This window comes from Dryobates pubescens, chromosome 35 (genome assembly GCF_014839835.1).
Source record: "Dryobates pubescens isolate bDryPub1 chromosome 35, bDryPub1.pri, whole genome shotgun sequence".
Classification (NCBI taxonomy): domain Eukaryota; kingdom Metazoa; phylum Chordata; class Aves; order Piciformes; family Picidae; genus Dryobates; species Dryobates pubescens.
Window position 1 is genome coordinate 3,901,703 of NC_071646.1, and position 16,565 is coordinate 3,918,267.

The following is a 16,565-nucleotide window of genomic DNA, read 5'->3' on the forward strand; positions in this document are numbered from 1 at the left end:
AGAGTTGGTGAAGTCAGTGCTCAGAAGCAGGACACTCAGTGGGTTTGAGCTACAGGCTGCAGGGAGTAGGTGCATTGCTGTCCCTGGGCTCTTGCAGAGGTGTTTGGGCATGGCCACAAGAATCAGCCAGACAGGGGATGGGTGACAAGGGGCGGTGGGTGGTGGTCCTCACTCTGGATCACACCCATTAGGAGAAGAGGACTTGAGAAAGGCAGAATGGAAGAAAAACTGACTCCTCTGAGCAGGGGGAGAGATCAGTTATGTTCCAGGACTGTGGATTTCCTTACAAGAACTCATTCCTAGGAAGATCTCAGAAAGGGGTGCCAGGACTGACCACAGCTCAGCTAAAATAGGAACGTCTTGGCAGTGCCACTCAGTGCAGCTGCAGTTTTGGGCTGACTGCAAGTGCCTGGCTTTCCCCAGCCTTGGTGTGGGACTGCAAAGAGAGGACACTGCCTGTCCCACCCTTCAGCAACCAGCTTCCAACCCTCCAGCACTGCTCCTCAGGTGCTCTACCTCCTGTGCTGGGACTGGAGAGCTAAAATCACTCTCCTAAGTCTCCCCTCACAACCAGAGCGACCCAGAAGCCGTGGATGAGCCACCTGGAGCCCTACAGCCCTGAAAAAAAAGCCAAATACCTCTCTGGCCATGCAAGATATTTGGCTCTGGGGCTCATTATGGTCAAGTACAGATCCAGACATTCTTTTTTGGCTGCTATTTACAACGGGGCTGGGACATCCTGGGCTAGCAAAGAAATGGATCTAGAGAAACAAACAACCAAAGCAAGTCTAGAACAACCCAATGAAAATAGCCATGAGCACACATGACAAGAGACCTCTGTTAGACTTCTGAGTTTGGTTCTTTCTTCTCCTTTGCCATTGGTGATAAAAAAAAGAAGAAGAATCCTACCTTGATTTGATTTCCCCCTCTGTCTTTTCCTATTTAAAACTACAGAACTGGTAGTCGAGCCACACTGGTACCAGTGATCACAAAAATAGAAAGCAGATCTACCCATGTGGGACCAAAACTCTACTTAAAAGCCTGTCCTTTTCTTTTTTTGTGGTGGTTGTTGGGTTTTTCCTCTTGTTTTAGGGTTTTTTTGTTGTTCTCTTTTTGTCCCTTTCCTCTCTCTCTCTTTTTGTCCCTTTCCTCTCTCTCTTTTTGTCCTTTTTCTCTCTCTCACTTTTTGTCCCTTTTCTCTCTCTGTTTGTCCCTTCTCTCTCTCTCTGTCCCTTTTCTCTCTCTCTCTCTCGCTCTGTCCCTTTTCTCTCTCTGTCCCTTTTCTCTCTCTCTGTCCCTTTTCTCTCTCTCTGTCCCTTTTTTCTCTCTCTCTCTGTGTCCCTTTTCTCTCTCTCTCTCTGTGTCCCTTTTATCTCTCTCTGTGTCCCTTTTCTCTCTCTCTCTCTCTCTGTGTCCCTTTTCTCTCTCTCTCCCTCTCTCTGGCCCTTTCCCCTCTCTCTCTCTCTCTCTCTGGCCCTTTCCCCTCTCTCTCTCTCTCTCTCTGGCCCTTTCCCCTCTCTCTCTCTGGCCCTTTACCCTCTCTCTCTCTCTCTCTCTGGCCCTTTCCCCTTCCACAAAGATGTTCTCCACAGACAATAAGTAGCAGACAAACACAGTTTGCAATTGCACTGTATTGACTCGAGAGGAGGATACAAAACTGTGCCTACAGAAAAGAAAAAGCCCTCCGGGGTGGGGGGAGATGGTTGGGGAGGGGGAGATGGTTGGGGAGGGGGAGATGGTTGGGGGGGTCGTGTGTGTGTGCCTCTCTGTGTGCGTGTGCCCTGTGCTCTCCTGCCCTGTGCCCAGCTTGCTCCTCTGTGTCGCTCCGCTGCGGCTCTGCTGCACACTCACACACACAGACACGCACGGAGGAGGGATGGAAAGAGATTGCTGTGACAAGAGGCTTCTTTGCCTAAAGCTTGTTCCTAGAAAAGGAAGAAAGAAAAGAAAGGAGAAGAAGAAGAAGAAGGAAAAAAAAAAAGCTGTGAAGTTTTGGTTGCTTCCAAGGTTCTGCTCCATGAAGACAAAAACAATTTCTTTTCCTGTGTTGGTTTTGTTTTGGTTTTTTTGTTGTTGTTGTTTGTTTTTTTTTCCTTTTTTTTTGTTTTGTTTTGTTTGTCACAAAATCCATTGTTTGTCACCTTTTTTTTTTTTTTTGTGTGTGTGTTTTTCAGTCATTTCCTCATGAATAAATATTATCCATTTTAAAAACCTCTAAAAAGGTGCTGCGAGACACAGTGTTTAGATTGCCGTTTGCCTTTATTGACTCTCTCTTCTCGCCGTGCTGCTTCTCGCCCCTCTGCAGCCTCAGCCGCTGCTCTCTGCCCTCTCCCGTGGCACACCAGGCTCTCCAGGCAAGGGTTTGCCCCCCCCTCTAACCAGCCTCTTCCTCCCTCTCCTCCTCCTTCCTCAGTCCACAGCACGTTGAGTCTGAAGACAGCTGCCTCGTTAGGTCCCCATCGCTAACTCGGTGACGCAATGTCCGGTCGGTCCATCCAGGCACGGTTTGCAGCAAGAAAGGAACGTGGAGGTGTGGAGGGAGAGAGAGGGGCATGGGTCTTCCAGCCTCCTTCTGTGCATCCAGGCGTCTTACAAGGCGGAGACCTTGACTATGTTGCTCGTGGTGGTGGCGGTGGAAATGTTCGTGGAGTGGCCTGGGCTGCCGGGGGGAGGAGGAGGAGGAGGAGGAGGTCTGCTTTCACCTTCCGGCGTGAGCGCCGGCGGCGTGGGGATGCTGATGATGGCTGTGGTGATCTGGGCAGCTTTGCAGTTCGGTCTCAGCCCGTCATCTGATTTCATGTTGAGGCTGGAACGACTAGAAAACAAAGTCAGCGTTTGGCGGTTCGCTTTGGTTTCGAAGCAGGCAGGAGGGAGGGTGGGGATGGTTGTACTGAATCATGAGCTGATGCCTCTGAACTAAGGAGGCTGAAAGCTGCACTTGACTCACACAGGATCACCAAGGTTGGAAGAGACCTCAAAGATCACCAAGTCCAACCTCGCACCACAGACCTCATGACTAAACCATGGCATCAAGTGTCACATCCAATCCCCTCTTGAACACCTCCAGTGATGGGGACTCCACCACCTCCCTGGGCAGCACATCCCAATGGCCAACAACTCTCTCTGGGAAGAACTTCCTCCTCACCTCCAGCCTAAACCTCCCCTGGTGCAGCTTGAAACTGTGTCCTCTTGTTCTGGTGCTGCTTGCCTGGGAGAAGAGATCAACCCCCACCTGGCTACAACCTCCCTTCAGATAGCTGTAGAGAGCAAGGAGGTCTCCCCTGAGCCTCCACTTCTCCAGGCTAAGCAACCCCAGCTCCCTCAGCCTCTCCTCCCAGGGCTGTGCTCCAGACCCCTCCCCAGCCTCATTGCCCTTCTCTGGACACCTTCAAGTTTCTCAATGTCCTTCTTAAACTGAGGAGCCCAGAACTGGACACAGGACTCAAGGTGTGGCCTAACCAGTGCTGAGCACAGGGCACAATGACCTCCCTGCTCCTGCTGGCCACACTGTTCCTGATGCAGGCCAGGATGCCATTGGCCTTCTTGGCCACTTGGGCACACTGCTGGCTCATGTTCAGGCAGCTGTCAATCAACACCTCCAGGTCCCTTTCTGTTGCCCTCCCCAGTTCTTGCAAGGCATCATTCCTTTCTGCCCAGCTTACACTCAGCTTTTTAAACCTTCCCCCTGGCTAGGCTGCAGCTTTGAGGATCATCCAATCCTTCCACCTCGCCCTTGCATAATCCTGCTTTAATTAAGAGAACATCTGAATCCACTGCCCTGTGTCCTGCCTCCTTCCAGAGCACAGGTAGCTCTAAGGAGATCTCTTCCTTGCATTTCAAATGCCTCTTTCAAATTCCCTGTCCCTTGATCTTTCCTATCCTTTCATCTCTCTGCAGTAGTTTCAAGGATCTGGCAGCTGGGAGCAGTCTTATTAGATCTGCATCAATTGCATCCTATAATTAATTACAGAGGGGAAAAATGATAGGTTGACTTCTGTGCATCTGCACAGCTCCAGGAGTCTGCTGATAGCAGCCCAACGTGCTCCTTTGAAACACCAGGCCTGGCCTTTCTCAGATGTAGAGCTCCCAGCTGGGAAGCTGTTGCTGCTGTGATCTCAGAGTGAGTCAACAAGAGGAGGCTTCTTGATCGCTCAAGCATCTTAAGAGCACAGCAGAGCCCATTCTGCTCCCTCAGTCACAAGCTGAGAGTGGGGCAAGCCTGGGGACTGGGTGGTTCTGCCAGTGGTAAGCAGTACACCCAGTCACTTGCCTTCCATGTGAAAAAAGAAAGCTGCTTTTCTTTCTCTCCATCCTCACACAGTTTGGTAAGCAAGGGAACTGAGGAGCAACGTGGGTGTTTAAAACACCACTGGCATCTGATTTGGGGACTGCAGAAAGGGGCAGAGCTGTTGGCATTATCCAAATCACTGCTTCAGGTGCTGGTTTAAGCTCCTGGTTTAAGCTGTTGTCATCTTGACACTGCAGCAGGCCATCTGAACTACTAAACATTGGAATAAACTCCCAAGGGGGGTGGTGGATTTCCCTGCATTGGACAGTTTGAAGGCCCAGCTTGACAGGGTGCTGGGCCAGCTCATTGAAACTATACTCTTACCTTGAAAGGTTGGGCTATAGAAGATCTTTGAGGTCTCTTCCAATGAGGTGTTCTGTGAATCTATTAATCCCTGGGCAGCAAACCTATGAATCCTTGGGCAGCAAATCTATGAATCCTTGGGCAGCATACCTAGGAGTCCCTGGGCAGCAAATCTAGGAGTCCCTGGGCAGCAAATCTATGAACCCTTGGGCAGCAAATCTATGAACCCTTGGGCAGCAAACCTAGGAATCCTCGGGCAACAAATCTATGAATCCCTGGGCATCAAATCTAGGACTCCCAGGGCAGCAAATCTATGAACCCTTGGGCAGCAAATCTAGGACTCCTTGGGCAGCAAATCACCATACCACAGTACATTAGAGGTTGGAAAGGACCTCAAGAGATCACCGAGTCCAACCCCCCCCTGCCAAAGCAGGATCACCCAGGATAGTCCACACAGGAACTCATCCAGGTGGGTTTTGAAAGTCTCCAGAGACTCCACAACCTCTCTGGGCAGCCTGTTCCAGTGCTCCATCACCCTCACTGTAAAGAAGTTTCTCCTCATGTCGAGGTGAAATCTTCTATGTCCAAGCTTGAACCTGTTGTTCCTTGGCTGATTACTGCTCACCACCAAAAAGAGCTTGGCCCCTTCCACTTGACACCCACCCCTCAGCTATTTATACTGACTCCCCGGGCAGCCTGCTCCAGCATTTCACCACCCTCACTGTAAAGAGCTTCCTCCTAATGCCCGAGAAAGGGAACCGACGGCACTCCCAGCCCTCCCCGCTCCCGGCAAGAGCATCCAATGGGCTACAAGCCCTTGCGAGGTTTGCCGGCAGCGGCCGGGGGCCGGAGCCTGCTGCCTGTACCTTGTGGTGAGCGAGGGCTGCTCGCTGCACTGGATGTGGATGGTGCTGAGCTCCTGCATGCTGCGCAGGCGGGTGGCCGGCACGCTGGAGTTGGGCAGGTGAGTGGTCTTCTTGCTGCGGCGAGAGCAGCAGGAGGTGGTCAGGCCGTGGTGGCTGGACAAGGAGGGGCTCCGGGAGGAAGGGTAGTTCTGCATCGAGCTCTCCATGCAGTTCTGCTCGAACAGCTGCTCGTCTATGAACTCGTGGTTCTGGCAGGGAAGGGGGGGAAAGAAACAGCCGTTACCCTCTGGTGACACCAACAGCTGTGGCCCAACAGCAGTTTGTTGTCAGTGGTACCTTTTGCTTAGGCTGGGGAGGGAGGGGGGAGAGGTGCCAGCCCCTGTCTGTGTGGCATCTTCCCTGCCTCCGTGCCTGAAAACATTTGCACGAGGCAGACGGTGAACAGAAAGGACTCTGCCCCTTCACTCACTGCAACCAAGAGGGGATTTGCCTCTGCTCCATCAGTAGGGATGTAAGAGAAGCTGTTGCAGTGACCAAAGCAGGACAGCCCACCAGTGCTGCCTTGCTTTCCTAGGCTGAGGTGGCTACTAGATCGTGTTGGAATCTCCTTTCATTTTTGTGTCTGGATTCCAAAGGTGGCTTCCAAAAGCCTGCAATGCCACACGATTGTGAAACCCAGGAGGAGATTGATGCTCCTTTTGCTTTGGGCTTGGGGACAGGACTGTGTTTGGATGATCACAGGCCTGCAGCTTAATTGCAGGAGGTTGCTGCTGTTGGGTTCCACAGCATCCCTGCAACTCACAGAGTGGGAACAAACACAGCAGGGGAGAGTGGGAAGGAAACAGGGAAAGGAAATTCAGAAAGCTGAAACTGTAAAGAGCTTTTGTGCTAAGGAGCAAGAAAACCTGCAAGAAAGAACTGTTCTCTGTGTGTGTGTGTACCAACACCCAAGTGGTTCTAGTGAACATCCTTTATCCAGTCCCTGTCAGCATCAGAGAGGATGGGAAACAAAAGCAGCCACGGTGAAGGCAGCCATCGGTTTTCAGTGGAACAAACCAACAGCTCCCCCAGGAAACGAGCACCGGAGAGCCAGAAAGAGCCACGTGCACAAACTCCCAAGGACAAGACCAGGGACGAGAGAGGAAGCAAACACTCTCCAGACATGTCACAGAGACCACAGAGAAAACCACAGATTGAATTAAAAAGGAAATACCTTGATGGTGGAAGTTCGTACAGATAACAGGGGATCATCCACAAGATAGGACAATCCCTACGGGACAACATGCCAACAAAAGATAAAAACACAATTCATTGTCCATTCCAGCATTCAGAACCTCACTTCCCAGCACTGCATCTACTGCCTCAGCATTCCAGCTCAGGTTTAAATGGGCAATGAGACCCTCTCTTCCCCAAACCTTGCCCGAATCAGCCCCCTTTGTCCCTTCCTTCTCCCACTTTACCTCATTCTTCTGCGGCTGGATCTTTTGAGAGCTAAAGGCAAAGGAAAGCAAAGTTCCAGCTGCTGATTCGTGCACACAACCAATTGGAATTGCACTGCCATTGGGTCTGGGCTCAGATCAAACTCTGTGAAGCCCAGAGAAAGGTTTGGGTTGAAGGGCTGGATTCAGTGTGTCAGCACGTGGAGAAAACACGGCATGGGAATGTCCACGCTCACCCCGGGAGCTGGAATGAGTGGCAGAAAGCTCCTCTTGTTTGAACAAGCTCCCTCTGCCGAGGGGAGATGACAAAGTCACCTCCCTGGTGGCCCTCAGAAGCACTCGAGGGTCACTTTGTCATCTGACACAGCAGCCTGGTGAGCCATTCACAGCCATGCACTCGTGTGCTGGTGCTGACCACAGACACCAGGACCATAAATCATCTGCTTGGAGAACCCTTCAGCCTGGTTTAAGGAGAGGTGAATTGCCCATTGAAACGAGTTTTGCAAACCATGGTACATTCCTCATTCCATTCCTGCAATGGGGTCACAAAATGACTCTTCAGGCTTCAGGAATTCTTGCTCTAGGACTCAGATTTCGGGGAGGAGAGCTGCAGCTGAGTGTTGTGAGAGGCTGTGTGAAGTGTAGACTCTCCACACAAGCTGGCTGAGCTCTTTGGATGGAGCATTTCAGAGCACAAGCCAAACTTGCTCTGGGATTTGATGCAGCATCATGGTAAAAACTTGCTGGAAAATGTGTTGTGTGGGGGGAAACCCACCAAATACTGTGCAGATTCTCCCTCTAAGGTTTGAATCCCAAAGTGTCACTGCTCTTCCCATTCCTTGCTGGGAAAGTGCAATGTTCAGAATGTTTTCCACCCCAGACTCCTTGTGAGCAGGCTTGGGGGGCAGCCTGGCTATGTTAGCGTGGCGCAGGGCTGAGGCCATCCACAACCCGGGATGTGCTCTGGCCACACCACTCCCAGCACCCCAAGCAGCTCATTAGTGAGGGAGAGACTCAGGCAGCTCCCAGAAGCGTTCCCCCTGCTTTGTGCAGAGGGCAGAATTTGCAAAAGCCTTTACAAAGCCAAGGCCTTACAAGGGCAGACCCTGGGGACAGGGCTGTCAGCTTGAGTTGGCTTCAGCCCATTTGCTGAAGTGTTGAAATGAAAGGATTCCTGTCAGGCACAGGGCAGAGGAGTGCAGGTTCTCCAAGGCTGAAGTTCTGAAGGGAAGAGTCAGATTGTGAACGCTCTGCTTGTTGTGTAACATCCACAACTTGGCTAAAAACAAAGGCAAGATGAGGCTTAGGAAATAAACCAGTCAGTCATTGATACAGGAAGAATCAGTTCACTGTCCTTGGCAGGGGTGACCTTTAGAGCTCGTGGTGACAAGCCAGCTGCACTCAGCAGGTCACTCTGATTAACCATCTTCTTCCAGTGTATCGCTGAGCCCTAAGTGATGTTACTCCAGCATAAGCCAAACTATGGGAGTGGAGGTGTTCTAGCTAAGAGAAAGCTCTTGCAAGTCAGACATCGAGAAGTACATTTGCTGATGGATGCAGATAGGAAAAGGCATGAATATTTCAAGGGGTAACCTCTCTCCATTCCCTCTAGAATGAATCATGGCACAGATAATGTGTTCCTTTCCTGCAGAACCTTGCCTACAAACCTGGAAGTTAAGCATATGTATCAAAGAAACATCTGCAATGTTCTCCAGGGCACTTCTGCACACACAATCACTTCAGAATGAAGGGGGGAGGGGAGGGGGGGAAATAATAATACAATAGTCTCACTCCCAATACCTTGCCAACAGAAAAGTCACATTACAGAGGCTGCTTGAGTGGCAACGAGCTGCTCTTGTAGCCAGAGCTGCAGTGAGAGCAGACAACATGCAGCCTTCAGACCCACAGAGGAGTTCATCTCCTCCCTGCCATATGAAGGGCCAAGGGTTGGTTATTTCCAGCCTGTTGGCACTGTGAGCAGGTTGGAGTTTGGAGTCCTTGGCAGCACCTTCCTCCTCTTAGGGCCTCTTCAGGACTCAATTAGCACAACTGACAGCCCCAGGGGAATGCAGCTGAGTTCTCCTTCAGAAGCCCTGCAGAAACTGATCTCAATGCACACCTTGTTTGTGGGAGCTCCCTAACCCCAAGCTGAAAAGTTTCTTGCGTTCAAATGGACTTTGCTGAGCAACCTGCTCCGGGCTCTGCGCTTGGTGTAGGTGACTCTGGAGTGGCAGAGTCACCTCTTGGCCCCTTTGCACAGTCATTCAAAGCAGACAGTGGATTAGAAGTGCATTTCACCCAGTGCAGGAGATTCCTGGGGGCCGTGTCAGCCCCTGTGGCATAGCCTGGGGGCCCTGGGGAACGTCTTTCTCTCGGCACAGGCTGCGTGCCAGCCCCCAAGCCCCGGCAGACGGAAGAGGACGGCGTGGGTACTTACGGTTGTTTTTTCCAGGCAGTGCAGCAGGTGGTGATGTTGGCTTTCGATTAAGGAGGTGCCTTTAGTCATGTGCTGCTCATCTTCAGTGGATCCCTGAAGAGCCAGAAAAAAAAGAGGGAGGGGAAGAAACCCAAACCCAAAGCAGGTGTAAAACCGTGAAAACAAACACAGCTCCCAGCAGCAACGCAGGGCTGGGGAGAAGAGTTTCAGTCTTGCCAGCTCCCAGGGCTTTTTTCTCATCTTTATTGATGATCTGGGTGAGGGCATCGAGTCCATCATCTGTAAATTTGCAGATGACACCAAGCTGGGGGCAGGAGTTGATCTGCTGGAGGGTAGAGAGGCTTTGCAGAGGGACCTGGCCAGGCTGGGCAGATGGGCAGAGGCCAAGGGCAGGAGATTGAACACATCCAAGTGCCGGGTTCTGCACATTGGCCACAGCAACCCCATGCAGAGCTACAGGCTGGGGTCAGAGTGGCTGGAGAGCAGCCAGGCAGAAAGGGACCTGGGGGTACTGGTTGATGGTAGGCTGAACATGAGGCAGCAGTGTGCCCAGGCAGCCAAGAGGGCCAATGGCATCCTGGCCTGCATCAGGAACAGTGTGGCCAGCAGGAGCAGGGAGGTCATTCTGCCATGTACACTGCACTGGTTAGGCCACAGCTTGAGTCCTGTGTCCAGTTCTGGGACCCTCAATTGAAGAAGGACATTGAGACACTTGAAGGACATTAAGACACTTGTCCAGAGAAGGGCAACAAAGCTGGGGAGGGGTCTGGGGCACAGCCCTGGGAGGAGAGGCTGAGGGAGCTGGGGTTGCTTAGCCTGCAGAAGAGGAGGCTCAGGGGAGACCTTCTTGCTCTCTGCAACTCCCTGAAGGGAGGTTGAAGCCAGGTGGGGGTTGGTCTCTTCTCCCAGGCAAGCAGCATCAGAACAAGAGGACACAGTCTCAAGCTGTGCCAGGGGAGGTTCAGACTGGATGTTAGGAAGAAATTCTTCCCAGAGAGAGTGATTGCCCATTGGAATGTGCTGCCCAGGGAGGTGGTGGAGTCACCATCATTGGAGGTGTTAAGGAGGAGACTTGGTAGGGTGCTTGGTTGCATGGTTTAGTTGATTAGGTGGTGTTGGATGATAGGTTTGGCATGATGACTTGCAGGTCTCTTCCAACCTGGTCTATTCTATTCTATTCCATTCCATTCCATTCCATTCCATTCCATTCCATTCCATTCCATTCCATTCCATTCTATCACACTTAGGAGGTTACTTCATTTTTGGGTTGTTTTTTCACCTTAACTACCTGGCTTGCAAAGCCAGGTTGGGAGCTCATCTTTGATCCAAGCCTGGTGTGTTTGTAGCCAGTTGGTAGCAGGGGCTGAAGCCTGGGCAGTGCTGTTGACCTATGATGTCAAAGCTCGGGAAGCAGAAGGCAAAGAAAAAAAAACCCTCAACCTGTGCTGGTTTACTTTTCCACTAAACATTAAGCCTTTTAAGCTTGGCATGACCTTTGAATGCCAACAGATGTGCCCTGATCTCTAGACTCTGTTAGGAGACAAAGCACAAGCTGTCTCTGCCTGACCTTCAGGGCTGCGCGGTGCTGGGCTGCTGGAGCTCTGCAGGTCTGCCTTGCCACAGCCTCCTGAGTCATGGCTGCACACCTGAGCAGAAATGGGGTTGATGGCTTGGACTTTGTCAGGCATGTTTCTAGAGACAAGAGTCCTGCCTCTGTCTCTCCTCTTCATAGACATCACCTATTGGCTTCCACACTTTGCACCTGCAGAAGGGGGCTGCTCTTTCCTGCCTCAGTGCATCTGGCTGTTGGGGTAACAGCAGGGCCTGAGGAGTGGGGTTTGGTGCAAACTGGAGGTGTGTAACCCTCCTGTGGCCAAGCCCTCCTTGAAAGGCTGGGGGAAAGCAGCAGCAGGCAGGCTCTGCTTCATGTATTGCCTGTGAGAGTTAATCTATAAAGTGATCCTGTTCCAGCATGCTTCAAATGAAGAAGCATTGTGCAGCAGTGGCAGAGGGCTCACGTTCACACGAGATGTGGCAGCAGCTCCCCAGGGGAAGGAGGGTCCCATCTTCATTAGTTTCTCATGGATTGTGACTTCCACTTAGTAGGTGGCTTACTGTGATTTATGTTTTAGTGACACAGTGCCCAGGAGCCCTGGGAGCTGCCCAGGAGCCTTCTGTGCACCGCTGAGCAGCAGAACAGAATGAAGCAGCCCTGTTCCAAAGACCTCGGGACCCAGAGCTCGTTGTCCAGCAACACCTGAGCAGGTGAGGAGCAGCCTTCCCCTCTTCCCCCTCTCTGTGCTCAAACTGCTGACATGTGGCTAACAGCTTTGTAAACTAACTGAGAGAGCAGGGTGTGCTCAGAGCCAGCCTGTGCCATCTGGGAGGGATTGGGTGCAGCTGAGGGTATTTAGGTCAAAAACTCTTAAAGGGAGTGGTCCCATCCAGGAGGCTATGAGAGAGGTGGAGAGGGGAGAGCTGCTTTGGGCAGTCTCCCTTAGGAATCCTGGCTGGAAAGAGTTTCTGGGCTGCTTTTGCTGGAGTGTTCTCAGCTTCTCCATCAGGTATGTGTGTGCAGAGGCTGCTCAGACTGCGGTGGTTGGGATAAGCTACAGCTCTCAGAGCTGTGCTTTTGTTCAACTGAGGGCCTTGATCTGCTTGGAGCAGCTGAAGTAGAAGTGGATAAGGGTGCAGGAGCTCAGCTCCTGCAGAAAGCTTGGCATGGAGCAGTCAGCAAACCAGCAACAGGCCAAAGGGGTGTGTGTGTGGGAACCCACTGCCTCTGTGCTTTTGATTTCTGCCCTGTATCAGTGAATCAGGTGCTTTGCATGCCTCAAAATGCAGCTCCTCCCTTACCCTGTGAGCTGCTGATCAGCTACACCTCAGAAATGGAAGGAAAAGAAGCAGTCTGGGCTGTTTTGAGAGCTTTTGTGCTGCCTGAGAGCTGGGATTGTTTCTCTCCCTGTCTCTGGTGGCGGATTTAAGATCTGTGTTGTTAAGGCTGTTCTCTTGCCACAGCTGCTTGCCTGGGAATCCATGATACCTTAATCTGTGTGTGCCCAGTGGTTTACAAGCAGTAAAACACCAATTAGGTGTGGTGAAAGGTTTGCCTCTGCTCCACGAGGGCTGCCTCCTCTCCTGTGCCTACCTCTGAACGCCAAAGAGGGCTGTGCATGGCTTGAGTTCTCCCCTCAGACACAAACCAGCAGCATCTAACTGCTCCAGAGAGAGAATGGGTGGGATGGGAGACACAGCAGAACATCTTGGCAGAAGGGCCAAGCCATTGTCTGCTGCTCTCAAGGGGGTCAAACTCAACTATGCTTAAAGCCTTGCTCTGAACTAGCCCCGTGTGTCCCGGTGACTCACTGCAAGTGTGTGTTCTGGAGGCCGTTTCCAGGCTGCTTCTGTGATCCTTAAGTGAAGGAATAACTCTTGTCTCTGGCAGATGCCAAACCACAGCTCAACTGGTGCCATTAGGAAAGCTGCCTTGCTGCACACAGAGCTAATAGATGCCTGTGGGAATGCATCTCAGGCAGGTTATGGATTTTTGTTGTTGCTGCTGCTGTGGCTTGGGAAGATGGAACATTCCCAGAAGCCTTTTTAGAAGTGGCCTAAAAATATATATATACACACACACACACACCTATATAGAAATCAGTTCTGTTTTCCTTATTAACAATCCACCTGGTGAGCTACCACATGGAGCAGGTCCTGTTCCTGTCCTGCTGGGACTATGGGCTCCACTGAGGTCTGTGTTGGAATATTTCCCATGGAGGGCTTTGTAAGCCCTAAAGCAGATATGGTGCTGCTCAAAAAGCACTGGGAAGGGAGAGAGCAAGAGCACATTCAAGAGGAGATTGGATGTGGCACTGGTGCCATGGTCTAGTCGTGAGGTCTCTTGAGACAGGTTGGACTTGATGATCCTTGGGGTCTTTTCCAGCCTTAGTTATACTGTGATACATGTTGCAAACAGTAGCTTTTTATGAGGGTTTTCTTAAGTGGAGATCTAAATGGGATCTGAAAGGAACAACAAAGCTTCCACACCTCTGGCAGGAGCCAGTTTTGGTAGCACAGCTTAGTCTCTCTCCCTCTGTTTTCCATCACAAGGCCAGGTTGGGCTTACCACTGGTGGAGATGGATCAAGGGGTGGCAGTGGGCAGGTGGAAAGTAGCATCAGTGACTGTATTGTGCCAGGGGAGGTTTAGATTGGACTGTAGGAAAAGTTTCTTCCCTGGAAGAGTGGTGAGGCATTGGAACAGACTGCCCTGGGAGGTGGTGGAGTCTCCACTCCTGGAGGGGTTCAAGAAATGTGTGGCCATGGCCCCTGGGGATGTGGTTAATGGCCCTGGTGGTGTTAGGCTGATGGCTGGACTCAGCCTTAGAGGTTTTTTTCCCATCCAAACAATTCAATTATTCCTTTCACTCTTTCTTCAGCCAGCTCAGGGTTTTGAGAAGCAAAGAGTGTGCAACCACTCAGAACATCCTAGTGTGCAAAGGAAGGAGGAGGTCTTCAGGAACTGCTGCCCCAGGACAGAGAGAGTGCCAGCATCACTGGAATGCTTGGCCTCGTGGCAGCACTGTTGAGGAATGTGTACCAGTGGTACCTGCATCACTGCAGGCAAACAGTCTGTGTCTTCATTAGAGGAGTCTGGCTTGGAGGGGAGGAGAGGAGCTGGTTTGTTTTGTGAGCTGGGCTGCCAGTTTTGCACGGACCTGGTGCCAGCTGCCATTCAGTTTGCTCTTGGAAGACATTTGGTGAACTGCTGGTTGCTTGGAGGGAGGCTGAAACACTGTGGTGTCAGCTCTGAGAGCCAAAATGCTTCCACTTTACCTCTTCTGCTCAGTGCTTTAGTCCAGAAAAATCAGACACTGGTGCACTGAGATGAACTGCTTGGGTGGTCAGACTGTCCCTTCCTGAGAGCAGGGCCACAGCACTTATCTGTGGCTAAGCAGATTCTGCTTGTGAAAAGGCACAAGACCTCCCAGCCCACTGTTCCTAGGATATACACCTCCTAGCATTTGAGCTAAAAGGGAATTTCAGTGAGCTGTACAAGGAGATTAAGGCTAAGAGGATCTGTAGGCTGCTGCCATGGGAAGGAGCTCACCATCCCTTGAGCACTTCTGACATAAAGCCCACTAAAAACCTCTCTAAATGAGGGGAAAAAACCCACACCACCCAGTCTGAGTACTTTGTGTCTGGATGGCAAATGCAAAATGCCACAAATCCACATGTTCCTGAAGCAAGAGTCTGTTTTCTTGCTAGCAGCAGAGCTCCTTCCTGCTGCCGTCCTTGGATGAATCCTTTCCTTCACTGTCGCTTGACTTTGATGTGAGGCTGCAGACACACTGTTCCCTTGGAAGATGGTGTCAGTGTGTTCATTCTGGTGCTAATGAAAGGACCAGGACCATTCTGGCACGTGTTCTGGAGTCCTGAACAGTCCTTAGTTCCCAATGTGTCAGTTTGACTGCAAAGCCACAGCCAGGATGTGCTCTGGGGTGGTTGTTCTCTGTGGGTGACTCCAGAGGAGGCCACAAGGATGATCCAAGGGCTGGAGCAGCTCTGCTATGAGGAGAGGCTGAGGGAGCTGGGGGTGTTCAGCCTGGAGAGGAGAAGACTCCAGGGGGACCTTAGAGCTGCCTTCTAGTACTGAAGGGATCCTACAGGAAGGCTGCAGAGGGACCTTTCATGAGGGTGTCTAGAGACAGGACCAGGGGGAAATGGCTAGAAGCTGAGGGAGAGCAGGGTTAGAGTGGATCATAGGAAGAAGTTCTTCAGTAGGAGGGTGGTGAGACTCTGGAACAAGCAGTCCAGGGAGACACTGGATGCCTTCTCCCTGGGGATGTTCAAGCTCAGGTTGGATGAGACCTTGAGCAGCAGACTCTGGATGGGAGGCATCCCTGCCCATGGTGGAGAGGCTTCAGTAGATGATCTGAGGTCCCTTCCAGCCTAAGCTACTCTATGACTCTGTGAACCCTGGAGGTGTCAGACTGCAGGGCAGTCAATTAATCATTGATCAGTCCTGTGTGAGTTCCTGCTGCTGAGAGTGATCAGCTCCATACAGCTGGAGTCACTGCAGGGGAGCAAACCAGCCCTGTGGCTATCTTGGGCAAGGTATCAAACTGGGCTGTGGACCTGAGCAGTGAAGCAGTTTGACACTGATTTGAGTGACAGAATTGCACAGTGTGTGGAGAGTGTTTTGGTCCCTGTGATAGCAACTGCAGAAGTCACTTTCCCTTCCTATTTTCACAGCTCAAAACATTTGGCTGGCTAGACAAAGCTGTCAGTCACATTTTGTGCTCTCCAGATTAGTTGGTTCTCCTGCCATGAAATAAAAAGGACACAAAAAGTTGCCTGGGGAGTTAAAGTGGTCGTGTGCAGCTGTCCACCAAAGGTGCTCTGCAGATCTGGTGTTAATCAATGCCTGTGGCTGGAGGGACGTGGCTCAGCTCTCCATTCAGGTGTGGGGCTGGTCCTCGAGTGGTCACTTGGCATTGGGATAGGATGCCCAGGGAGGTGGCGGAGTCACCATCCCTGGAGGGGGTCAAGAAATGTGTGGCCATGGTGGTGTTGGTTTGGTGGTTGGACTGGGTGATCTTAGAGGGCTTTTGCAAGGACTGGGTGATCTCAGAGGGCTTTTCCAACCAAAATAATTCCATGCAAGCTCATTTCCTGGTGGTCATGCAGATGCCAGGCACAGCTTTGGTCATGTCTTGCTTTAGTAAATGGTGTTCCTGTGTGTCCCAGGTGGATGGCTGCTTCTCCTTCCCTGTGTCCCTTGCTTTTGACTCATTCCAGAGGAAGCCCTTTAGGGTGGGGATAGTTTCTTTAAGAGGTATTAATGTTCAGTGCTCTTCAAAGTAGTGTTTGGGGATCAGACTGGGCTGTGGGGACTCATGTTAGCATTTAGAATAGAATAAACCAGGTTGGAAGAGACCTTCAAGATCAAGTCCAACCTATCACCCAACACCATCTCATCAACTAACCCATGGCACCAAGCACCCCATCCAGTCTCCTCCTAAACAGCTCCAGTGATGGTGACTCCACCACCTCCCTGGGCAGCCCATCCCAATGGCCAATCTCTCTTTCTATGAACAACTTCTTCCTAACATCCAGCCTGAACCTCCCCTGGCACAGCTTGAGACTGTGTCCTCTTGTTCTGGTGCTGCTTGCCTGGGAGAAGAGACCAGCCCCCGCCTGTCTACAACCTCCCTTTAGGTAGCTGTAGAGAGCA

The 16,565-nt window shown here is 51.5% G+C and overlaps 1 protein-coding gene across 4 annotated transcripts in view; it reads right to left on the minus strand.

Annotated features, from left to right (window-relative positions):
• Window positions 1-2,092: 2,092 nt before the first annotated feature.
• The window catches only part of KCND3 (potassium voltage-gated channel subfamily D member 3), a 152,132-nt gene continuing 137,659 nt past the window's right edge, over window positions 2,093-16,565 (minus strand). For 3 of the 4 annotated variants that reach the window (XM_054176413.1, XM_054176416.1, XM_054176414.1), the window contains 4 exons: window positions 9,334-9,426; window positions 6,671-6,727; window positions 5,458-5,705; window positions 2,093-2,815 (listed from right to left, as the gene is read on the minus strand). In XM_054176413.1, coding sequence (XP_054032388.1) covers window positions 2,590-2,815; window positions 5,458-5,705; window positions 6,671-6,727; window positions 9,334-9,426 — 624 coding nt within the window. In that variant the 3' untranslated portion in view covers window positions 2,093-2,589. The remainder of the gene's footprint in view (window positions 2,816-5,457; window positions 5,706-6,670; window positions 6,728-9,333; window positions 9,427-16,565) is intronic. The other variant, XM_054176417.1, reaches the window with a different exon arrangement.